Source organism: Fusarium proliferatum, assembly GCF_900067095.1.
Source record: "Fusarium proliferatum ET1 genome assembly, contig: FPRO_scaffold007, whole genome shotgun sequence".
NCBI lineage: Eukaryota > Fungi > Ascomycota > Sordariomycetes > Hypocreales > Nectriaceae > Fusarium > Fusarium proliferatum.
In genome coordinates, this window is record NW_022194796.1 from 304,813 (window position 1) to 328,663 (window position 23,851).

General features: G+C 48.7%; 9 protein-coding genes across 9 annotated transcripts; 4 read left to right on the forward strand and 5 right to left on the reverse strand.

Annotated features, from left to right (window-relative positions):
• Nucleotides 1-509: 509 nt before the first annotated feature.
• FPRO_08092 (uncharacterized protein) lies at nucleotides 510-2,914 on the forward strand (the record flags this gene model as incomplete). Its single annotated transcript, XM_031233780.1, has 3 exons — nucleotides 510-1,547; nucleotides 1,671-2,324; nucleotides 2,384-2,914. The coding sequence occupies 3 exons, from the start codon at nucleotides 510-512 to the stop codon at nucleotides 2,912-2,914; spliced, it is 2,223 nt and encodes a 740-aa protein (XP_031083583.1).
• Nucleotides 2,915-4,178: 1,264 nt separating this feature from the next.
• Nucleotides 4,179-5,087, reverse strand: FPRO_08091 (uncharacterized protein; the record flags this gene model as incomplete). The annotated part of the gene is made up of 1 exon (XM_031233781.1): nucleotides 4,179-5,087. The coding sequence occupies one exon, from the start codon at nucleotides 5,085-5,087 to the stop codon at nucleotides 4,179-4,181; it is 909 nt and encodes a 302-aa protein (XP_031083584.1).
• Nucleotides 5,088-8,910: 3,823 nt separating this feature from the next.
• FPRO_08090 (uncharacterized protein) lies at nucleotides 8,911-9,583 on the reverse strand (the record flags this gene model as incomplete). Its single annotated transcript, XM_031233782.1, has 4 exons — nucleotides 8,911-9,255; nucleotides 9,316-9,390; nucleotides 9,475-9,513; nucleotides 9,572-9,583. 4 exons carry the CDS (start codon nucleotides 9,581-9,583, stop codon nucleotides 8,911-8,913), a joined length of 471 nt encoding a protein of 156 aa, XP_031083585.1.
• A 1,317-nt stretch (nucleotides 9,584-10,900) lies between these two features.
• On the forward strand, nucleotides 10,901-11,366 carry FPRO_08089 (putative negative regulator of cdc42; the record flags this gene model as incomplete). The annotated part of the gene is made up of 2 exons (XM_031233784.1): nucleotides 10,901-10,934; nucleotides 11,011-11,366. 2 exons carry the CDS (start codon nucleotides 10,901-10,903, stop codon nucleotides 11,364-11,366), a joined length of 390 nt encoding a protein of 129 aa, XP_031083586.1.
• Nucleotides 11,367-11,707: 341 nt separating this feature from the next.
• FPRO_08088 (uncharacterized protein) lies at nucleotides 11,708-12,340 on the reverse strand (the record flags this gene model as incomplete). Its single annotated transcript, XM_031233785.1, has 1 exon — nucleotides 11,708-12,340. One exon carries the CDS (start codon nucleotides 12,338-12,340, stop codon nucleotides 11,708-11,710), a length of 633 nt encoding a protein of 210 aa, XP_031083587.1.
• Nucleotides 12,341-15,435: 3,095 nt separating this feature from the next.
• Nucleotides 15,436-17,325, forward strand: FPRO_08087 (uncharacterized protein; the record flags this gene model as incomplete). Its single annotated transcript, XM_031233786.1, has 1 exon — nucleotides 15,436-17,325. One exon carries the CDS (start codon nucleotides 15,436-15,438, stop codon nucleotides 17,323-17,325), a length of 1,890 nt encoding a protein of 629 aa, XP_031083588.1.
• Nucleotides 17,326-18,276: 951 nt separating this feature from the next.
• Nucleotides 18,277-18,839, reverse strand: FPRO_08086 (uncharacterized protein; the record flags this gene model as incomplete). The annotated part of the gene is made up of 2 exons (XM_031233787.1): nucleotides 18,277-18,574; nucleotides 18,634-18,839. The coding sequence occupies 2 exons, from the start codon at nucleotides 18,837-18,839 to the stop codon at nucleotides 18,277-18,279; spliced, it is 504 nt and encodes a 167-aa protein (XP_031083589.1).
• Nucleotides 18,840-20,900: 2,061 nt separating this feature from the next.
• Nucleotides 20,901-22,793, forward strand: FPRO_08085 (uncharacterized protein; the record flags this gene model as incomplete). The annotated part of the gene is made up of 2 exons (XM_031233788.1): nucleotides 20,901-21,014; nucleotides 21,075-22,793. The coding sequence occupies 2 exons, from the start codon at nucleotides 20,901-20,903 to the stop codon at nucleotides 22,791-22,793; spliced, it is 1,833 nt and encodes a 610-aa protein (XP_031083590.1).
• A 226-nt stretch (nucleotides 22,794-23,019) lies between these two features.
• On the reverse strand, nucleotides 23,020-23,738 carry FPRO_08084 (uncharacterized protein; the record flags this gene model as incomplete). Its single annotated transcript, XM_031233789.1, has 3 exons — nucleotides 23,020-23,191; nucleotides 23,240-23,378; nucleotides 23,423-23,738. The coding sequence occupies 3 exons, from the start codon at nucleotides 23,736-23,738 to the stop codon at nucleotides 23,020-23,022; spliced, it is 627 nt and encodes a 208-aa protein (XP_031083591.1).
• Nucleotides 23,739-23,851: the final 113 nt, after the last annotated feature.

The following is a 23,851-nucleotide window of genomic DNA, read 5'->3' on the forward strand; positions in this document are numbered from 1 at the left end:
TAGCGATTAGTAGCTAGTGGACTAGGGAGGGGCCCTGGCTGAGTTTTGTTTCCTTCAACAAATAACTTGTGATTCGCATGCAGCCAAGGGCACAGATAGCTATGTAGACCAGACCCAGATACTCTGTACGTACGTACATACGTATAGTATGCGACGGAAGCCAAGGAGTTAGGATAAGCTGATGTGGAGACGATCGTATCTATCGACACGTCGCCGGACGAGACGAGCGAGGTTCTTGAAAAGAACCATGCCAACTTAGCTGCACAAAATAACGTGGTTCCCGTTCCGTGTGTAGACGGATTTCTTGGGTTGTCGTCACTCTCTTGTACCCTGTCCCGCCCTCAGCCTCCATCCCGTCTATCATCTTTCTCTTTCTTTCTCAGAGCCTACCTCCATCTTTATAGCCTCTAGGCGCCACTCTCCCTTGTATTTTTTTATATTTTTTTTCATACTCGTATCCTTTCTTGCATGCGTTCCTGTTTTGTATAACCAGTTTACTCCTCTTCCCAATGGGCCTTCACTTAAGCTCTGCCTGGAGCACCCCCAGGGGCTGGAGGCTGATTACAGTAACACTCGTCGCCCTGACCTTGCTGCTTGTTGTACCCCTCCATCGGCTCAGCGACGATTCACCGGGCGTTTATGGACATTTGACCAATTATCTCAGCCATGAAGGTGCCGCATACGATGTCGAAGAAGGCTTTGTCGCCAACCTCAACGAGACGACTACCAACCAAATACTGAACGACAAGGAGCCTGCCGAAAAGAACCCATACGATACGGATTCGCCACAATACACAGGCGAGAAAGATAAAGAAGCTTCCGCCAGCGCTGAGAAGCCTGCTGGAGCTCAACACCCAGAGGACGACAAGAAGGCAGAGGATGCAGAGGATGACGGAGCGGTTCTTGAGATTGATCATGGCGACAGCGATACACCCCAAAGCACCGACCAGATCCACAGCGAGGTGCCAAAGGAGACCACGAAACCCGAGAGCAGCGAGACCGAATCGCAGGCTGTACAAAGTGGTGAACCCAAGTCGCAAGAGGATGGAAACAAGCCCGAAGAGGCCGACAAGGAACATCGGCCACAGGATAACACGCAGCCTCAGACCGGCGAGAAAAAACTCCAGGCCGATGAGAAAGCCTCAGGCGACGAGCACAAACCTCCACACAGTGAGATTAAGACCGAAGAAAGCGAGAACAAGCATCAGCAGGGCGATGACAAGGCCGAGGACAAGGACAAGGGAGACAAGCAGCCTGATGGTACCAAGCTCTCTGATCAGTCGCAAAACAACAATGACCACAAGAACGAAGACGGCGATAGCGCGACAACCAGCATCGCGAGCGAGTTCATGCCTTCTCAAACGGCAGACTTGGATGTTCCCTCGGGTCCTTTATCAAACTGGACCGGAGTTTGTGATGGCTTTCCCAACACTGATGGTATCATGCTTGTCATGAAAACCGGTGCCACCGAAGCATTTACAAAGCTCCCGGCCCATCTCTTGACGAGTCTGCAGTGTCTGGATGACTATCTTCTCTTTTCTGATCTGGTGAGTAAACATAGCATTCTTCTCCCACAAAGGGGGGCGCAAGGGGGCTTCTTTTTGGCGCTACCGATGAAATTATATCAAGCCACCGTTCCATAAGGGGTTGCAGCTAACTAATCCGGACAGGACCAACAAATCGACAAGTACCAAATCTACGACGTCCTCAAGGACGTGAAGGATGACGTCAAAAAAGGACGCAAGGAATTTGACCTCTACAAAGCCCAAACTGAATGCCCAATTGCTCAGCAGTACTGCACCGAGAACATGAAGGAAGGCTGGAATCTTGATAAGTACAAGTTCCTCCACATGGTAGAGAAAGCCTGGGAGATGCGTCCCAACAAGGAGTGGTACGTGTTTGCTGAAGCCGACACCTACGTCTTCTGGTCGAATCTCGTGTGGTATCTCCGCAACAGGGTCAATGGCACAGAGACACCGTACGTCGGCAGTGTTGCCATGCTCAAGGGAAAGCCATTCGCCCATGGCGGCAGTGGTTATGTGATCCATGGAGACACCATGAGGAAGATGGTTGAGATTCCTGACTTGGCACACAAGTACGATATGATGGCTACCCATGAATGCTGTGGTGATTACCTCATGTCCCTGGCTGTCATGGAAACCGGCAAGAAGGTCAAACAAGCACACCCAATGTTCAACGGCGAGAAGCCCATGACCCTTCCATTTGGCAACAATCACTGGTGTGAGCCCCTCTTGTCCATGCATCACATGAATCCCGAGGAAGTCAGCGACGCCTGGCATTTCGAGAAGACGCGACAGAAAAAGGTATGCTCGCCAGAAATATGTTGAAGTTTGCAGAGAAGGAAGCTAACCATCAACGTTAGGGGTTCATCCAAATCAGAGAAATGTATCACCAGTTCTGGGCTCCTCAGCTGGAGGCCGAGCACGACGAGTGGGATAACTTGTCTGACGATGTCTGCTATATCGGATTTGGTCCTGAAGCTCAGGGCAAGGCCACTGACCACCAGAAGGGCCGACAAAAGAAGGAAAATGAGAAGAACGCAATTGAGCAACACGCTCACCGATCCAAGGAGCACTGTGCTATGGTCTGCGAGGCTGAAAACCTCGATATTTCGGAAGACGATTATTACAATCTCAAGGACGACAAAGAACGCAACGAGATGATTAGGTCCCGCTACAGTCAGAAGAAGGGTAACAAGGAGTGGCACGCTGGCCGGCGCTGTTTCCAATGGCGTTACCACAATAACGTGTGCTGCATCGCCAGGAGTTTCAAGAGGGGCAAGCCTCGCAAAGAGCAAAAGCCGGAAGAGAAGTGGACGAGTGGCTGGTTTGTGCAAGGCATCAACGATTGGATCGACGCCAAGGGTGACTGTACACCGAAGTGGAAGGATTAAACAACGACAGCACTCGCCGTGCATTTCTTACTGCTATCAACCGGAGTGGAACAAGATCATGAGTGGTATTTTGTAATCCCTGTCATGGGATCGGCGTTTAAGGGATTGGGTAATTTGCACCGTGATAAAGGGATATGTGTCTTGGATACAGACGAACATCTTCTCTTTTTATTTATTTTACTCTTTCGGGTATTGGGTCGGCGCATTGTTGCATGAACTGTCAGATTAGAGTAGAGCAGGCCAGAGGAGTAAAGATCAGGTTCACAACTGTTAGACAAAGAGATACGGCGGGAACAGATTCATACCAACAGCTCCTTGTGCACACAACGGCCTCGAAAGTATTGTTGGAAGCAGGCTGACAGGTGTTTAAAAAGTTAAAAGCATTGCAAAAATGACCTTTCTAGTGACACTGTAAAGTCGACAAAGTTTGATAAATTTGCTTATGGTATTTATTTCTTTGTCTCCCTGATCCTAACAATAGCATGCCTGCAAAGTACTACTAGTAAGCTTGAATGACACTCCCTTCGCTTATCTTAGATGTTCCCGATATATTTCATCATACTAATTAGATCATCAGGTGCAAGCTCCCGTATTTCAATGAAGAAGCGCGTATGCCGCGAAGAGTGGTCCATGACGTCTCAAATCAACTACAGAGGTAATTATTACCGTAGATCGGTACCTAGCAGTTGCCGCTCCAGAGTAATTCCACATATCCGTGTAATCTGTGTAATTTCTGGAAGTAGGCTAGGGGGGAATAAAACACGGACCCCAAATCGGTGGATCGCCAGCGAATTTTGGTATAAGCCAAACCCATCAAGGGCCGTGTATCCCCCCCCCCCCGAGGGTAGGGAACACAGTCTTGACGGTCTCATTGACCTTGGAGTAACGATAAGGCACGCTCATGATATCAGAAATATTTTCATTGCGTCATGTTATGATATGAGGAAGTTCCTTTTCCGCACTTTCCTTTTTGGTGCCACCCCTCCTGATGTTTGCTATCCATGATCTGACTTAAGTCGCAGTATCCGTTATCCATTATCCAAAATGCCCACTTCTCAAGAGATAATACACACTGAAACCAAAAGATCTTTAACCGTAACGCTCTTAGAGTTGCCCCAAATAATAAAAATAATAAAAATAAAGCAAATCAGGGCGTTGTCTTCTTTGGATTTTGCTTTCATCTCGTCATACCCCCATGGGGGTGAATTGTCGTATCATGTCGTTTATCTTAGTTTGCTGTCGTCTAGGTTCATCATAATGCACCCTACTTCCCTCCGTGACGTCCACATCGATGCGGGTTTTTCGGCGACTTCATGTAGCAGTATGGCTTTGCATCCTCTCCTGCGGGCTTGCCAAAGACCTCCTTGATGGAGCAGTACTCGTAACCGTCGCCCATCCAGTCTTTGAGGTGACGATGCAGCTCACATCGCGAAATGCCACACTTTCTGCAGTACACCTGGCCCTTGACACGCATCTGTCCCATAGGATCCTCCTTTTCAGGGTTTCGCTCATGTCGGTGGACAAGGGGGCCAGCTCCTCGCCAAGCCCACTCCATGTCGTTTGGTCCAGAGTAACGGCTGGAGAGAGGAACTGTGCCGTGGAGTCGTCGGTGAATTTCGTAGAAGTTGGAGTTTGTGAGGCCGAAGCAAACGCTGTCAATGGGATCAAGGTGATCAAAGATGGTGTAATGTAGCTCAGAGGGAAGATCTAGCAGCGTGTGATCCTTGGGGGGCTGTGGCTGTGTCTGAGGAACTGGTTCATAATCCATTACAGAGTATGAGCGACGAGGAGGAGGCAACTTGGGTCGATGAGGAAGATGGGCCGCTTTATCCTCGGCCGGTACTTCAGGAGTTGAGTGCAGGTAAGGCGTGGATGGAGGAGGCGACTCATTTTCGGGGATGGGTGCTTGTCGCTCAATGTGAGAAGCGCCCGAGTGCGACCCGGCAACATGGTCGCCTTGGTAGTCAGTCATTGACCAGCCTCTTCTGGGTGCCCTCATCAGTCCCCTCTTTTTGTTGAGCTCCTGCATTCGTTTGGCATGTTCTTCCCTGGTCATTGGTGTTGAAGAGTCAGTCCTGACAGGGCCAGGACGCTTCATAAGAGGCCCATTAGTGCCCTCGTGTGTTGGAGTTCCAGCGGGCGAGAATGCGGGATCAGCCAATAATTGAACCATGATTGGTTGGCAAAGATGCTGCTGTATATATCCGTTGGGTAAATGCTAAATGGGGGTAAGGTCAAAGCCCGGAAGCGGCGTTGCTAATGGCAGTGCTTTTTGAAGATATTCACAATTGCTGTGATGCAATGTCGTAGGAGACGCGGTGAACTAGGAGGGGAAGTGATCCACTCCAAGAAGTTGTCTCTTATGTTGCGTTGACGATGTTGTACCGGCGTCGGTTGTATGTATATTGGTGAAGAGAGAGCCTCACTAACACGTTCATGAGCAGTTGAAGGGGTGTAAGTTGAAGTTCTGTATTTAAAGAACCAGGCAAAGGCAAATGTGAAAGGAGTGGCGACGTAGGCCGGTTATAAAAACGTTGACGATGGATAGACGACAAGGCCGGGCAGGTCCTCCAAGAGCCGGTCGGAGTCCGAAGGTCGGTGGATGCCGTTGCTTAATTTTGGGGGGAGGGGAGGGGGGTGGTGTGATGGTCCCGGGACCAGATTCAGCCAATTCGAGTTCTGTCCTTGTCCGTCCAGGGGTTAAATGGCACCCTAGGGACACAGAGTTCCGGGAAAAAACCATGATAAGCTAATTCTGGTCTGGCTAGTTTGTCTGAGGCACAGCCGAAGCCTGTGTGCCTTTTCTCCTTTCTATGTACCTCGCAGCCTCTTTTTAGGTAGCTTGTCTTACTGGCCATATGACATGGTGATGCCGAAACCCGCCAGTGGCCGCGATACCGGGACAGACCCTGATTCAAGTTACGGTGGCAACTCAAAAATCATTTCATGGATCCAAGTTCTACTGGTATTATGTAGGAATTAGGCGTGGGGCCTCTTTGCTGATCATATGGTCCATCAAACGCAACACCAAAACCAACTCCAAAAGATTCGTGCAGCCTACCGGCCCGGCATATTCAGTGGTATGTATAGTATCTAGCCAGCTAGTCTATCATCGTATGACGGGAAGAAGTGAAAACCCTTCCCCAGACGATTGTGATGTCGTGTCGTGCAGTGTGTCATGTGGGGGCAAATCATGCCTAGATTGAGCCTGACAGGCACCCTTTCCAGATGCTCCAAGCTTCGCGAACACACGAGAAGTCTGTCTTCTCTTGGAGGGTAGCCTTGGACATGATGCAGATAGAAGGGGTGACAACTAATCTTGCAGCAATTCACTTGAACTATGCAACGCGGTAGCAACAAGTGGCCCCGACTCTTCCAACTCTCTCAGTTCAGTGTCTGCCTTTTGATCATCAAGCACACTCTCTATCAGACCCACGGCGTTTATGGGAGCGCTAATAACGTCATTATGGGGATTGACCCCGGCCATGTCCCCTCAACTCGAGGCACGGGGCCGGAGAACCCCGCTGGGAGCGGACCCGGACCGATCTTAAGTCAGGGTCGTGCAAGGTCTTGACAAAAGTCTCGATGCTGCCTTTTGTTCTGGCGAAGAGATCAATCAGCCACAGAGTGTCGAATCCGGGTCTAGAAGCGGAACTTTTGACTCTTGAAAGAAAATCACTCTGTCGGTTGGCGAAGATGAACCTGGTGTCTTCTCATCAAGGCTTTATGGTCATTTTTGGAAACTTATACTAAAGCAATCATCTTGATAGTCGGGCTCTCCGATTTCCAACTTCTCTTACCTATTCATGGTGGTGCATGTACATTTCTTTGACTGCCTCAGAGCCTCATGCAAGTCGTTTCGCCTCGTGCATCATTCTTCACTGGCTCTATTTTCTCTCCTCTTCGTATGCGCTGCGGCTCTCTCGAATTCATCCGTTTTTCGTCTCTAATGCAGTTAGGAATCAAGGCACAAGACTCTCACAAGACTTTCACAGGAAGTTGTAGACATCAATGCACTTGGTAGGTGTGTACTGCCACCAACTCCATATACCAGTTGACTATACATTCGTATGATATCGGCTTCCCCCTGTGCACAATGAAGCCATACGATGTCAACCATACCTGTGGTTGCTCTCAAGCCGGCTCCCTGAGTTCGAAATCGGAGCTCCCCTCCTCACACGACTATGCAGTGATTATGCAGCAAGCACTGCTCTTTGTGTATCCCAAAGATGCAGGTATGGATCGTTGGTGTCCCAACTTGGGTTACATTTATGCATGTATTAACCGGAATGGCGCCAACGAACCACAGCCAAGAGCGCCGCCATTGTGTCCGTTCTCGATTTGTGCATGCTATAATCTGAGGTCTCCCCTACACGGATCATGATGTTGCTTAGTGGTGAGATTATCTGATGCTAGCTGATAGGGGGACCACATATGTAAGATCTCCTGATTCTGATAATTGGAGTCGTGCTAATCAGGGTATTTGACGATAGTGGGCGTAACAGTTTTTGAAACTAGATAGAATCACACACTGCCTTAGATGACGCCTAATACTTGCTTGGAATCAAGGCCATTAGGCTCAAGCTTGAGAGCTACTTTCACAAAGGTCAGGAACCAGCATACAAGGTGCTATCATATTGGGAATCGTTGAAATGGCCAAATGTCGCTCGTTGACTCGGTCCTGTTAAACTTGAGTCAATCTAATGAAGGGTACATTTGGAGCAAGCTGGAATCTTCGTCCAACCCTAGCTGTTTACTCCCAAAGTAAGACGGGACTGCAAGCCACATCGACATCGCAGCGTGGTGCCTGGATGGGTAGAGAAAATTGGTGGTGTTGGCAGCACTGCAATATAAATACCCTCCATACCACCCATACTATCCATAGCTGAATACTTTGATCTGAGCATTGCATTAGACTCGGAATCCCATTGACCCCTACGTCAGGTTTCAGTTCGTACCGTCTTGTTTTTATTCTTTGTGTTTTAGATTATTTCCAAATCCCATGAAACGTCCGCTGTGTAGCATCTCTATATAGTTCACTGTGAATGCATCGCCTACACACTTTCGTTATGTGAGTGACCCTGAAGAATTAGCTGTGATCTTGTGATCACCTGCTTCTGGACAAATAAGAACAGTTGCCATGAAAGATGTTTGGTCAGAATAAACCAGACTCAAGGTAACGCGAGGTTTCTGGACGTAGATCGTGCTGGCTTGATACTCGTCTAGTTGGTACACAGATATGATTGACAAAAAGTCTGCCAACTGTATGCTGGCATAGTCGCAGAATAACATTTCTTGAATACACCTGACAATGTGTTGAATAAAGCAACATATTGAGAACAGGGCAACAGCGATCTGTTTGCAAGATGACAAAGTCCCCTTGACTTGTGAGGCTCATCATGCTTTTTGGGAGTACAACCCAGGTGAATGAGAGGAGTTGACCAAGCATTGTTTGATAGGCTACGACACCAAGCAGCAAACCTCCAATCACCCGAGAATTGCCTCGGGAGTATTGTCCGTGATAACCATAATTGAGCTGAAATTTGTAACTTGACTACGATCTTCAGGACAATAGAGGAGTATTTACTGCGATGCTTGATGAGAAAGCTGTTGACGAGCAGACACAAAGAAGTACAAAAGACCATTGATCATCAAGAGGTGTGTGAAGACACTGTCTTTTAGTTAGATAATGCCAACCTCAGGTCGGCAAAGCATACAGTCCCAAGAAAAGAAGAAACTCGGCTGATCCCAGTCCTCTGGTATTGGAGAATATTACCAACTCTAGCGTATTTTACATCCGAGGTCTGCATGGATACTAATATCGTCGGCAGATAGCTTGACCGGAAGCCTCATCATACCCTTCGTATTCCTAATGTCACGCTTTCCAAGTCCCTCAACGCCATAGCTGAATTAGGGTGCCATCCACGTCCGCAGAGAGCAGACTTGGGGCCAGAACAAGACGAAAACACCTGACCGTCCGTCGCCCGCTTGGGAGTTCAGATGGCGACCCAGATGAGCATAACAACTACATCGAGACCCTTGCCCTCACCGCCATCATACTTGAAGGTCCACATGCCGTCCTTCTTCTGGTCCCAGTAGGCGCCTGTGGCACTGTGCATTCCTCGTCGACCGACATGGGGCTTTCCGTCAGTGGCAGTCGCTTCGGAGCTCGTAGAAATGTGAGGCTCTTCAGCCTTGATCTCGGTGCCACCACGGGGCTTGTTCAGGGCGGACGTAGGGACGAGGTGCTGCACGATGGTACTGTTGCATGCGAACTTGAACGAGGGAGCAGAAGCACCCTCGGGGGTTGATTCAGAGATGACGGCTTTCAAAACGGAACTCTTCAATCATGGTCAGTTTTCCAGCTACAACGGCTGTGTAGAGTTGTGTCTTCAACCTACAATAATTGTTGAATTCCATTGCTCGGTCTTTTCATGATCGTAGAATTCTGCGCTTCCAATCGCGCTGTTGCAGGCCTGTAATTGTTGTGATTAGTACACGCGTCGAAAGAAGCGACCGTCTTGTGGTTGGCGGTAAGCAGAGATGAATGGGCGACGTACATCAGTAGCAATCTGCTTGAGGCGGTTGGGGGGAATCGGCTAGATAAAGATTAACTCTTGCACGGATAGGGGATCCTTTCAGCGTTTATGCACATACAGGAGTAGCCATTGTCGAGGTTGGTGTCGTGTTAGGGTTGAGAGGATGGTTTGGAGCTGAGTTAATGTTTGATGGATGGCGTCGTGGATCGGATTGGACAGGTGGAAAACGGTCGGTAAACAAAAACAAGCCTCGTTATCAGAGGAACCGGGTTATGCATTCATGCACAAACCAATGGCTACCACCTTCAGTAACAACAACCTTACTTTTTTTCTATATCATGCTTCGCTGAGCAATTCTCATGGTCAACACAACTAAATCTAGTTTTTTACTATCCATATCCATAATTGGGACCATTTTATTATCATCTAGCTCAGCTTGTGTCAGAATGTCTTTCTATCGCGGCTACAATGTACCACCCACCTAGACAATGGAAGGGAGCCAGACCAGGGCACGTGATCAAAAAAGCTGGGTGCAATCGATTGCTGAATATCTCTACCTACGATTAGGAAACTAAACAACTCGAAATGATAGTGTTGACCTAAAATGCATGATCTTATTCTGAAATTCGATATAGTTCGGTCTTCATCTCTTAGTTGGGTATCGTAGTCTTGTGTCTATGTCTGTCTATTAGTACTTCATGTCTTCGCTTCATTTTTAGCGATGTCAATGCTTGGTTGTTGTTTTTTGGTATAGCGAGAGCCCATGATAAACTTTCGTGAAACAGTTTCTTCTTATTGGATATGAAGTTACGCACTGATCCAATATGTCTCATTGGTATCTGTAAGCATTGCTAGAAACAACAAAGTTATCGTTGCTTTCGAAATGACTCGTCATTCCAAGCGAGGTCTATGAGATTACGAGAATTATTACAAGTTGGAAAGAATACCTATGTGGTCTATCATCGGCGTACGGGCAGGTCGGTGATTCCATATGTACCTAGGGCGTCAAGACAGATCCGGCGGTACCTGTATCCGTACCTGCTTCTGAATGCTAAGTTTTCTAGAGTTGATAGGGCGGTCGTGTGCCGCTACTATGTCCAACCAATGAGCCACGTGCTCTTCGAAGCAGGATCCTACTTACTGGAACACACACCGAGAAGTGGGTCCAGCATCTCGTCCTCGTTTCGGCAGTCCAGTCCATGTCGTACATAAACAGACGACTTGGACCTTTTCTTTATCACAAACATTTTTTGATCAAGTGAAGTCATTCGCCAATCGCTCGCACTAGGATTACCGATTGAGCGTCATCTCATACCTTCTTACTTGTAAGAACGGCCAGTTTTACTTTTACTTGACAGCGCTCCTTTTCCTCGCTGCCAACGGGGACACAACACTCGCTACTAGAGCTGTCAACAATAAAACCTCGCCGATTTTGAGCAATTCCGACATGTCTTCCCAGCCTCTCCTTCAGACTACTCCCGGTACGTGCGCCCCAAGTACCAATTGAATCTTGCAATTGACATTTGGTTATCTTGCTCTGTCTAACATGTCTACCAGGTAAGCGCATTGCTTTGCCAACCCGCGTCGAACCCAAGGTCTTCTTCGCGAACGAACGAACTTTCCTGTCATGGCTCAACTTCACCGTCATTCTCGGCGCCCTCGCCATCGGCATGCTGAACTTCGGTGATAGAGTCGCCTTCATCTCTGCATTCCTCTTCACTGGTGTCGCTATGTTGACCATGATATATGCATTGGTGACGTACCATTGGCGAGCCAAGTCTATAAGAATGAAGGGTCAGGCTGGCTTTGATGACCGTTTTGGTCCCACTGTTCTGGCTATCATTCTTCTACTGGCCGTTATTGTCAACTTTGTCCTCCGAATCACCGACAAGTCCAAGAACAATGGTAACTAGAGACTCATTGGACATCACCACAGCGGTTGCAGTCAACCAACGGGATCTAAAGCCGCTCATGTGGGAAGAGGCCGGAATGGCTCAGCGGGGAATGGAGTCTTGTGGTGTATTAGGTCATTGACGTTGGAGCCGGGATATGACAATTTTTCTTTACACAGTATTGCACGATTGTAGCGGCACAAATAAAACCAGAATGTTCTATTTACTTGCGCTGGGTATCTTGTGATTTGCTAGACGACTTACTCAACCATGAACCATCTCTGAAATGGTTCAGTCAAGTATATTAAAAACATAAAAGGCAGACGAAGCGGCCTGAGCAGAGTAGAAGTATCGGGATTGTATCAAGCTTGCTTGGCTGTACCAGACTGGACCGTAATACCCTTCTTTATTTTCAATTCCTGTATGGGCACAGTCGAAATGAAAACCCTCAACGATTTCACAGATCGTGGCGAGGGCTGAGGTAGCACTGCACCTTCAAATCGGCTGTGCATAACCTCGAAATCGTCGTTGTCAGAATCATTGTCTTTTTGAATGTTCTTTTCGAGAATTGTCTCTTCAATAATATCCTTGCTTTTAGACTTTTCTGGTTGGTCAAATAGCTGGTTGTACTGATAATATGCTTTCCCTTCCTCAGTAACAATCCGCTTGCATTTTTCCACCACTGTGATGAGCTTGCAAACATCGGCGGTTCGCGCATACAGCAGTGCTACTGGAGATGGATCGCCTTGGGTCATTATGTGATTTGCGACCTGCATGATGCGCTTCTTGATTTTCGTTGACGAGATAACTGAAGCAGGTAGGATATCATATTTGGAGTTGAGTTCAGCAATTATGGTTTCGTGGGGAGCTAGCAGAGCTGGTGTTGGAGTCTTAGGTTCGTTGTTTCGGGGTCTCTTCGTCAAATGGGTTTCGTTGGAGACATTTGTATCTGGCTTCCTTTTGCCAGAGACATGGTTGGATGTTGCAATGGGCATTTTTGTGAGTGATGATGTTTAAAGAACGAGATGGCTCTAGCGGATAAAACAGTTGTGGTCCAGGATTTGGGCTTTGCGGGGCGGACGCATGCAAGTCCGAGCTTTTGGAGCACAGTGACATTATTCATTGGATCAAATGCTTGGCACTTTATCGTTTGCTTAACACATACATAATGTATTCGAAGAACCTTCCATGGGACAATTTGCCAGAATCCATTGCCTAAGGTGCCTAGATAGGTAGTCTAATTGAGCACCTTCAGATAATTCCAGGCATTTGTAAGGCATCACGAGCTTCCTTTTTTGCCCGTACTCTTGATTTACAAGGTGATTTCCTGAACTCAATAGGTACCTAGGCTGTCCCTGGGTTTGAACCTAACCTGAGAAGCACGTGGCTGCAGGCAATGAGAGACAGCTTACTAAGGCAATTCATTGTGGGTGATGCCAAAATTTGAGAACCTTACGGAACATGGTAAAAAGTGACTGGCGTGGCTTGCGCCACAACTCCAAAGTTGTGTTGAAATCTTGAATGCATAAGCACAGCTCGCTAGGTTTATCTAAGTCTAATTCTTAGGTCCCTCAGGCGAGATGCTATCAACATTACTAAATATCATTCGCCAATTTACTCATCTCAGAATTTCCCCATCACCTGCGAACAGAGACGAGAAGTGAGCACTTTACGAGCAGCACTCCCTTCTGAAGATGTCATGGATGACGAATTGGGCCAGAGTCGCTAGTGGGGCTGAGAGTAGCTCCCCAGGAACTCAAGAGAATCACCTCATCGTGCTTCAAAATGCCCCGAGCTTTAAATTGGCAGCCTTTGCATGGCATAGAAGAAGTTCTCCCATAACGCTCACTGGACGACAGTAACTGCATATAGGAATTTCAGTTTCTGCTGATGCTCTCAACTCAAGATATCAAGGAGCTTGGACCAGATTTGTACACAATAACCAACCAGAGTGAGGCTTCTAACAAGAAGGCACTCATCCATGTTAAGGTACAGACACAGGACACTAGCACAGTCTAAACAATTACAGCTTGGCTTCCAAGCCAAGTGGAAAATAAGCGAGCTGGTTGGAAGTGGCTGCAGCAACTTACGGAAAGATAGCCCCATAACCTATGGAGTACACACCATCCTGTTTCGTTCTAACCAAATGTGTCTCACTGATGGTTGCATTGTCAGACGTCCAAGACTCGTCCCGAAATCAAGCGTAGGACTGATTGCCCAGGTTCAAAACCAGTGGCATGTGATGGGAATAAAGAGACGGGTGGTTAAGACACGCGATGAAAGACTCCAAGGCCCCCCGAGAACTTAATGAGCAAGACGATCCTGTCATATCTAATCAAGCGAGGTGGTTTTCAGGCAACCTGCCTAGTAGCTAGTGTAGCTGCCAAGCGCGAGATAAGATGGTTTGGATTTAGAACATACTTTACTACGAGTTGTTGGGGTTGCAGCCAAATCCTCTGATTAGAAGTATCTACAGTGGGGTTTTGTACCTGAAAAGGTGTCATGGAGGGCATCCCCAGGCAGCGCCAGGCTCTTCCGGGCTGTTTGTCGAATCATGATTAGGAGTCACTACCTGAGGAGCATACAAGGAAGTATTTGAAACTGCATACGCTGAAGCAGTGTCTCTATGTGCGGCAACCTGCACTAGCTCGGGCTAGCCTATCGACTGGATCTGACGGTTCTCTTCCTGTCCAGTCCTGAGTTCATTGGGCACTCGTTTGTTATCACTGCTAACAAGCCGGGAAGTGACTGGGATCATAGCAGGAGACAAACGGCGAAACTGGTCTGAAGCAGCAAACAACTGACTTGGCCACCACAAAACCACATGGATCTTTCATTGCTTTATGACAAGCTATCTGCCAATCTTGGTAGGGATCCCAAGGTACTAGATAAGTTAGAATTCCGTTATGCTGACAGGGTTCCAGCTTGCATCGAATCTATTAGTGGATGGTGGTTCTAACTTCTGAGTTTCTGGGTGTCGTCGTACCGCAATCACAATCCCCTGGCTCCTTCCATGCTTGGCTGGCTAGCTGGCTGATGGTCCACTCCCTTGACTCCCCAAAGGGACACAGAAAACCCCAATTTCGCCCCGGGTACCCACCAACAGCCTGCCAACACTTGGCTCCCTTGACTCCTAGACTTGTTTTAGCCTGCTCGACGGCTTCGCCTCAGGTCTGCTTTTTGTGGGTACTCAATCGGCCGTTCAATCAAAACAAGTCTCTGGCCGATCGCTCATTCAATCAGGGAGGAAGCCCAGTGCACAAGCAGCACCAAAACAAGAGACCGAGACCCAAGCGTCACTCTCGGGTACTGACTGTGAGGTTGAGGTGCTCCCATCACGCACACTGCAGTCACTGCACCACCCACTTTCTCCTTCTTCCAGTTTGACTTTATCCCCATTTCCCTCGAGTCGTGTCAGACTCCCGCAACAGAAAGCTTCAATTCAACTTGCGCCTACACTTGTACTTTTGTACTTTCACTTCCCCCTCGACGCACATTCCCTCTCATGTGTTATCGATTTTCCTCTTCGCACCTTCATTTGCGCATGCACCCCCGTTTTCCCACTCTTCTCTTTGCTGCTGCTGCTTCACTACCACAACCCACCTAATCTTCCCTCTTACACGCTCTCCCATTTTGTCTCGTCTCCCTCCCTCTTCATTCACAACACACTCTCCCTCTCAAAGAAAACACTTTCTTTGTTTGCTATCTCTCAGAGGCCACAGAGTCGAGGCTTTCGCTAGCGCTCGATCACTTCTTTCTTCCCTCTCTTCCAGCACATTATCGCTCTGAGTACTTGTCATTACTGTCGCTGGTTGACCCAAACTCCTCTTTGGTTCTGGCCTGTTCTGAGGGCCACATCATCAAACCCCTTTGCGCCCGACTCCGATTGTCCGATCCGCAAACCTACTTTCCAATTACGTCAGCTTCACCTGCGCCACAGCTCTCCCAAATTTGGCACCCACTCTCATAATTTTCACCCGTCTTCAAATCCACACACAGCTGCTGCCTGCTGCATTGATACAAAAGCTCGCTACGGCCCTTCTGTCGTGACATTTTCGTCTTCTCCTTGACTTCTTGTCGAGGTATCCTCATGTTTCGATTCTGGACATCTGAATCACGGGGAAGCGACAAGACGCTGCCGGCAACACCACCAATAGGAGACCTACTGAAGCCATTTCAGTCACCTCTGTTACCAAAAACGAAGATATCAGGGTCGCCCGAGGCGCAGCCTCCCAAACGGAGACGGTCAAGCGTATATGGCTCTGATGAAACGTCCGATATGAACGTGCCTATAAAGCGCGCCAAGATAGACCTAGATATAATAGGCGACAGTTTCTCAGCATCCGGCCCAAAACCACAAGAAAGTCCTACGGCCCCTAGTTTGGACGATGCCCGGGATGAGATTCGCCATCAGTTTGGTCTTGAAATTTTGCTAAAACATGATGAACTTCGGCTCATTAACCAGGAACTCGCGAAATGCCAGGTTGCTCTGGAGCAGCTCAGACGTTGTCATCTCATCCCATACCCTGTGAATTGCCCAACTCCTGAACAGATGCTGAATGTCAGTGCCGGAAAGGGACCTGCTATTCAGACGCGTTCCGGGGAAGCTGTACCAAGGTGGGCACCCCCATTTGGTGTCGTTGATGGTCCATATGCCAGACACTATGCCAAGTGGCTTATTCCTGATCCTTCGTTTGATGGTATACAGCCCGAGTGGCATTTTACTCCAGAAGCCTCACGCGCGAGAGCTTCGTTTGCTGAAGGGCGGACGACAAGAAATAGCTTCACCGAATCTGGAACTTCGCTTAAGGCCCGTTCAGGCCGTGGAGCTGGGAGCCAGAAGTTACAATCTTTGTCAAGTGGCTATCCTCAGCCAAAAGACAAGGCCGGCCCATGTATCTTGAAGCGCGCCGATGGGAAGACGGTAAAGTTGGTATGTCTTGATTGCAACCGGGAGAACTTTTCAAGTACTCAGGGATTTATCAACCACTGCCGCATTGCTCATAAGAGGGACTTCAAGAGCCACGAGGAAGCAGCTGTGCAGAGCGGCCATCCAATCGAAGTAACAGAAGGGGGGGCTGTTGGAGAGGAAAAGGCGCCTGCACCGACCGTGCTAACTCTGGCTTCCACTTCTGTGCATCCTTTTGCCCAACCTGATATGACCGAACAGCAAGCATACATTGCTCTCAGATCACGGATTGCCGATTCGCTTAGGCTTTATCACCAAGGCAAGCTGCCTGGCGTCACCCATATCCCTTCGCTTCATGGCAAACATCGTGGGCGTGACGTGCAAATGACTGCCTCTGTCGCAGGCGCTTCGGATGTGCCCTTTCTCTCCCATCTCTTGCAAAGTCGGAAGTTCGACGGTAACCTGCGTGAACTGGTTGCAGATGCAAAGACAAAGATCGCACTGGACGATATGACTTCCGGTGAAGAATCGGAGCCTGCTGAGACATCACTTGACGAGATAGAAATGGGAGATCCGTCTGCTGTGCGGAAACCAGTCGTTATGCGCGTGCCCGCAAAGGCTACTCATTCTCCAACTGTCATGGCCGCATCAGTCCATTCAGCCAGTAGCAAAGGCCGTGCTCCCCCAATCGCTTTCAAGAGGTCTGCAAACTGTGGATCGCATAATGCGAACCCTGTGCTCTCAGACGAAGATTTGGACATGGAAGATGTTGACATGAGCCCCAATACCATGGTCAGCAACAATGCGCCTTCCCTTGTTAGTGATGATGGAGAGTACGATGATACGGATGATGGCTCATCTGTTTCTGGCACAAGTGATCATCTCGAAACCGAGTCAGTGTCGGATGTGGAAGAGATCACGTTGGATGACGACCAGGATTCGCGCTCACTGCGTCGGGGATCCAGCGGCGCGTCAGGCGCTGTAAGGCTTCGTAAGGACGACCCCAAGCATGTTACTCTGATGACGCCGGTCAAGAGTAATGCCAGGGAACGAAAGTCGCGTAAACTTTGAACTATTGAAACATAGCATCTACACGTTGTGTGCCGATCTTCGCTTTCATCATTGTCAACGCCGTACAGTCACAAACCATTGGATTCGCCTTTCTTCTTGAACCACCGATTTTCAACCATATATTTTTTTAGTCAATATCTTACGAACAACCACTGGGAACAGGTCACGATTGAGAAACGACAACTGCTTGGTTTCAGTCTGTCACAAACAAAAATTGAGGCTATTGGGGGCGCTTTGTGGGATTACAGTACGGGAAACATTCGATCTTGTTTGAATTAGAGAATTACGTATATTCACTAAGGCGCTACGGAACGGGACTTCTTATTGGAATGCAGTTTGGTTGTTGCACCTCTGTTTTGTTTTCGTTGTTAGGATGTTGAGCAATTATCCCTAGACAAGAAGGGACATGGACGATCGGAATAGCTATATCAAGATTTTAGTCCCAAGCAGTTTCGCCTGTTTGTAGCATGATTTCTCAGTGGGAACAAGCTGGTAATGTGAGGACATGATGAATAAGACCAAAGGCTGGCGCAGCAATTCTTTCCCGACGACTATGAAGGCTCACAAAATTGGTCATTTGGCCAAGAAATGGTCACCTCTTCCCTCTGATGGCTTTTTTCAGCTCACATGAGGTTTGGGCATGCTGAGTATATCCCTGCGAAAACTTGATGGCCCGTCCAATCGGATTAAGCAATGCCATCTCTAATTAAGGTTAGAGGCAAAGTGTACTAGTTAGTAGTGCAGATCTGGGAATTATTTTCAGGAAAGCACATAGAATATCCGTACATGCAATTCAAATCATCAACTGACTAAGATCATTTACCCAATCAAATATATATTAATAAATTAAGTTATTACTTAAGATAGTTCATTAACGGCACGCTTTTCAGCCGTAAGCTCAGACCAAATCAAACTCCTCCATGTTACTCATAAACCATTTCCAACATGCAATTACAGAATGGCGGCGACTACACCGGCGACGGCTAGAAGAACACCAGCAGTGTTGCGTGCCTTGTCAGCAGCATTGTTGGTGTCCTCGGCGCTGGCGGCAGACTCAGTAGCAGAGCTGGTCGCATCAGGAGCATCGGAACCAGTGGCGGTGGCATCCGATGCGTCAGCTGTCGCTGTGGAAGAGCTGGTCTTGGTGGCCTTGGTCGCAGTGCCATAGAGAGAGGCCTGCTGGCAGTTGACCTGGACCTGGCTCTGGGCGGAGCTGGCGCGAGAGTCGTCTGGGCAGTTGTTGAAGCAGCTGGAGATGGATGTCAGATGACAAGTTCAGCTCCAGAGGTACAGGCATGCTTCACTTACGTAGCAACAGCCTCATATGAGGCACAGAGACAGTCCCAATCGTTAGCCTTGCAGGCCTCGACCTTTGCGTTCTCGGTTTCGAGACATCTCTTGACAATGTACTCAGCCTCGCATTCGCTAGAGGCAGAGGGAGCAGCGCCAGAGTCAGTCGAGGACTGGGCGGAAGCCGCAGCAGCGAAGAGAGCGAGGGACCAGAGGAACTTCATGATGGCAGCTACGTGAGGTTGACGTTTTGAGGATGGAGTAGGAAGAATTGGAGAATGCAGAGTAGGTTAAGGAGAAAAGATGGGTCGTGGCACAGGGAGATCAAGAACAATATATAAACTGAGGAGTCCGAGGCGTTTTCATTAATCACACAGGCGAGTACGGGGGATATTAGCAACAGGGTCTTGTTTAGCATCGTGCCGTATGGGTATGGGTATGGGCATGGGTAAGGATGCTCTGCCGTCCCACCCCCAAGCGAGACCAATGCGCCCCATAACAAGTAGAATGAACTGTACTCCGTACATGGCATGGGCTACCGTAGCTGACAGGGGCTGCTCGGGTTTCATTCAAGAATTTGGGTTGGAGATAGAGTGTTGAGGGGACAAAAGGCTGAATGCATGTTGCCGTTTGGTGTCTTTTGTATTATTAGTGGCTTGAGCTTGGACAAGTTCTGGTTTTGCCTACCTATCTAGGTACCTTACCTAGCTAGGGAGGTATGTACCTTAGTCATCTGTTGTTGTTGATGCTTATTTCACCGACATATTCCAACCGGTGCTCAGTCAGACATGATAAAAAGTTCTTTGAAGTTGTGGCGGTCAACAGGATTCACACGATTTAGTACAAACCCATTGATTTCTACCATTTCGGCAGGGTTGCTGACCAGCGTTGGCTGGGAGTAACGACAGTGCATTGCATTAACTGTTGGTCGAAGTGGAGATTTGACAACCGTCGAATAATGTTACCCTTGTGCCTGTGTCGTTCGGTCTGTTTTCCTCCAACGGGAGACTTTGAAGCTGCTGTTATCCCTAGCTTTTGCTCCGGGAGATGTCCCTGCATGGAGACGGGGAGATGGCTAGCGTGCTTTCAGGGGGGGGGGGGGCAAAGAGGCTGAACCAGTGCGATGTTGTGCGGCGTTATGCTGTGTTGTGCAGTTCATGAGTGGTTGGAATCCATGTTGGTTATTTTTGTCTGCACGAGTGCAACATCGTATGTCCTTTTCTCATGGTGTGAGTTCGGTTGCCCAGTCAAACCCAGCCGTGTGTATCTTGACGCGCGCCACCATACAGTTCAGATTCCTTGAGTGTGAGGTCAGATTGCTATTTGTTTGGCGTGGAATAGTAATACTCAAATAGAGAAATGGAGACTAGAGCCCAGTGGTGATACCACAATATAAACAGGCGCAGCCTCCAATGACAGGTGTCGTGCATATGAATGCCTCACTCGGCTCGTATTTCTTTAGTACAACTTGCACAAGTATTATATCGGGCGATAAGATGGGGGCCCAGAACATGCCACTCATATTAAGAACGTGATGGATCACACAAGCATAGGTAATCAAAAAGTAGCCAGCATCGTATCCAAATAAAGTACATGCTCTTTCTGGCAAGGACACTGGAGTAATGCAACCTTGAGCTTCCATATTATAGCTCGCACTTGTGAGATGATGGCGCTTTTTACACCGACCGTTTGACGTCTAGGCCATTAAGTGCTGCTGCAAAACTAATTCAGTTGAATACCTAGACATGATCTTGATACTTGTTGCCTAGAGGTTTGGGGCAGAGGAGAGACCGCTTCTGTCGTCACGGCCCTATTTGTATATGGCTTCTCATTATTGCCTGGAGTAGGCAGACGTCAAGCAGTGTGAAACTGGTCGAACCCATCTAGCTACTAGCTTGATAAATATTCACTTCTTGGATCCACGAGGTTATTGAGAAAGTCGTGGCCCTACGTCAAGATACAATATCTAAAAGTTTGATGCCAGAATAATAAAATCGATTTCTTAGTAACTACCTGTTCGCTACTAGACCCATTCATTCATTCTGAACACCTACCAGTAGGCTAGTAGGTAAGGTGCCCCACACTAGCTTGTTGACGTACGTAGAAATGCCCCTCCAAACAAGAAACGTTTCCCCCACGTTTACAATAACTTCGCATCAGAAGCTGAAGGCAATTTTTCGACTCACAAGGCTTTGAATGGGTGCATCTTCTCATCTGTCTCGCATACCTGTTGTCTCTATCTTTGAGCAGCACAATCATACCCCATAACCGCTGCTGCCTCTGTCATGGCTTCTCCATCCATCACTCTCGACCGCATCCTTGCGGCAGTCCCAGTCACAAACCGTGGTCAGCCAACTCAGATCTCGGCCGACTCCAAGGGTCAACGGATAGCTTATCCTGTATGATCTTCCCTCTGCCAGAAGACTACATTCTGTAGATGATGTCTCTGACCCATGTAGTGCGGAAAATCCATATTTGTTCGCTCCATCGACAACCCTTCGGACGCAAAGGAATACACCGGCCACACCGCCCCTACAACCGTTGCTCGATTTGCTCCTAATGGCTTCAAGGTCGCCAGTGGCGACTCAAGCGGAATGCTGAAGGTGTGGGAGCCCGAGTCTATCGAGAGTACCAGGGGCGAGTACGGAATCATCTCTGGTCGTCTGAACGATATTGCCTGGGACGGCGAGTCGCAACGTGTTATTGCTGTTGGCGATGGTCGCGAGCAATTCGGTCGCTGCATTACAGCTGATAGCGGCAACTCGGTTGGTGAGATCATCGGTCACTCCAAGTCCGTCAATGCCGTCGCAATGAAACCTCAACGCCCATTCCGTGCGGCTACGGTTGGCGACGATGGCAACATGGTCTTCTACCATGGAGCCCCATACAAGTTCAACAACAAGAGCGCTCAACATACCGGTTTTGTTCTGGGCGCTGCTTATTCTCCTGATGGGAGCTCTTTGGTTACAGTTGGTGCCGACAAGAGGATACAGCTCTACGACGGGAAGACGGGTGAGCCCACCAAAGAGATTGGGCAGGGTGAGCACTCGGGAAGTATTTTTGCCGTATCATGGTCGCCAGATGGCAAGAAGTTCGTCACCGCTAGTGCTGATCAAAGTGTAAAGCTTTGGGATGTCGATGCAGGCAGCGTCATCCAAACTTGGAAGTTTGGAGAGGATGTCAGCGTGGGTGACCAGCAAGTTGGTGTTGTATTTGTTCCCGGCCGCAGCGACGGCCTCATCATTAGCCTCAGCCTTGCAGGCAACCTCGCGTACTTGACTGAGGGCAAGCCGGAACCTGTCCGCGTTGTATATGGTCACGGAAAGAGCATAACCGCTTTGTCAACTGGATCTGACGGCAAGGGTGCCGACCTCTGGTCTGGCAGCTTTGACGGCCGGGTATGTCACTGGGACGTTACTTCGGGGATTGCTACGGTCGTCGATGGCCAAGCACATACAAACCAGGTTGCTCAGTTTGCCACTGCCGATGGCAAGGTACTCAGTGCTGGATGGGATGATACTCTCAGAATTGTTGACGAGCCGGCCAAGACCTTCTTGGGTACTTCCATCAAGCTACAAGCACAACCCAAAGGTGTAAGTGCGGCGAACGGACTTGTCTATGTCGCGACTTATTCCGGTGTCTCCGTGTACTCTGGCGAAAAGCTGGTCAGCGAGCAGTCTTTTGACTTTACCCCTGATGCTATTGCCGCATCCGGGTCGTTCGTTGCCATCGGAGCCAACGACAACTCCGTCCGCATTTACAACGCCAGTTCAAATGGTAAGCTCCAAGAAGTCAAGTCGCTGAGTAACCCAACTGGCACTATCTCTGCGCTTGCTTTTTCCAAGGGAGGCTCGCATCTAGCCGCTGGAAACAGTGTCGGGAAGATCTATGTTTACAGCGCTGGGAGCTGGGAATTGGTCGCAGACCGATGGTCTGCTCACACTGCTCGAGTAACAGCTATTGCCTGGGACGACACAGGCGCCTACGCTGCTAGTGGTAGCCTTGATACAAACGTCTTTATCTGGTGTCTTGAAAAGAGGAACCAGGGTAAGCGAATCAAGGCTGCTAACGCTCACAAGGACGGCGTCAATGGGGTTGCCTGGGTCGAAGGTGGCAGAGTTGCTAGTGCTGGAGGGGATGCCAATGTGAAGATCTGGAAGGTTCAGGATTTGCCTTGAACAAGATATATTCTGCACCTGGCGAGTGTTTTCCCACCCGGGCGGCACGGGAAACAGAGTTAACATTAGAGAGATGCACCTTTTGACAAGTTGTGCTAGAATAGATACGCCTAAACACCAAACATATGCCTTCCTTCCAAATCGCAACGTAGATACATCTCCTCTCATTGCCAAGTGATCCGTTGTCCGATCAGAGGCCCACCTCGCGCTTGAGGATGTCAAATCCCTAATCATGCACCATCGTGGCGTTCTGTTCTTTGGCGACCTCTTCAGGGGCGAGATCCCATAAGCGAAGCCTCTTGGGCTGTTGGGAGGGGATAATGTGTGGAGGCCAACGAGTCTTGTTCTCCTCCCAGAGAAGTCCCACCTTATGGACAGCTTCTTCAAGATCCTCGGCACTGTCCAGTATGAGAAGGAGCCTCGGATGAAGGTCTAGGTTTACATACCTTCCAGAGCTCATGATTGCATACCCCTCCTTAGAGAGATGTTTGGCCATCTCGGTCTGGTGATCGTTCAAGAGCTGTATATTTGGTACCACGATAAGAGGCAACCCCATTTTCCACGCATCAAGAATTGTTCCAGTACCTGGGATATGTAAGTTCAAGTCACGAGATATACGTTCGACTTACCAGCGTGGGATATGACGAGGCCAAGTTGTCTTTTGCCATCAGCGTCCTTGCATAGAGACATTTCCTCCTTCATGAGATTTTTCTTGGAAGAAAACAAAACGATAAATAGACCCGAGGGAATGTCATCTTTGCGATCAGCAAGTTGTTTGCTCGCCCAGCCAAGGTCGGGGCCGCACTGTACGCGTAGTTGGGTAAAGCTTTGTGAGTGCATGTATTGCCAGAAACTTGGCTGAAGCACCGATTCAATGAGTTTTTCAAAACCCGTGGTCGCACCGACCGTGACAAGACACACGCGGTCAACACGAGGGCCCTCCATATCCGCGAGAAAATCAGTAGAGGAGAAAGAAAGTGGGATAAGTTGTTGATTCTAAGTCTTGAAACTATACCATGCTTCCACGATAGGGGATAGGGTAGGCAGATCGGTTCGTG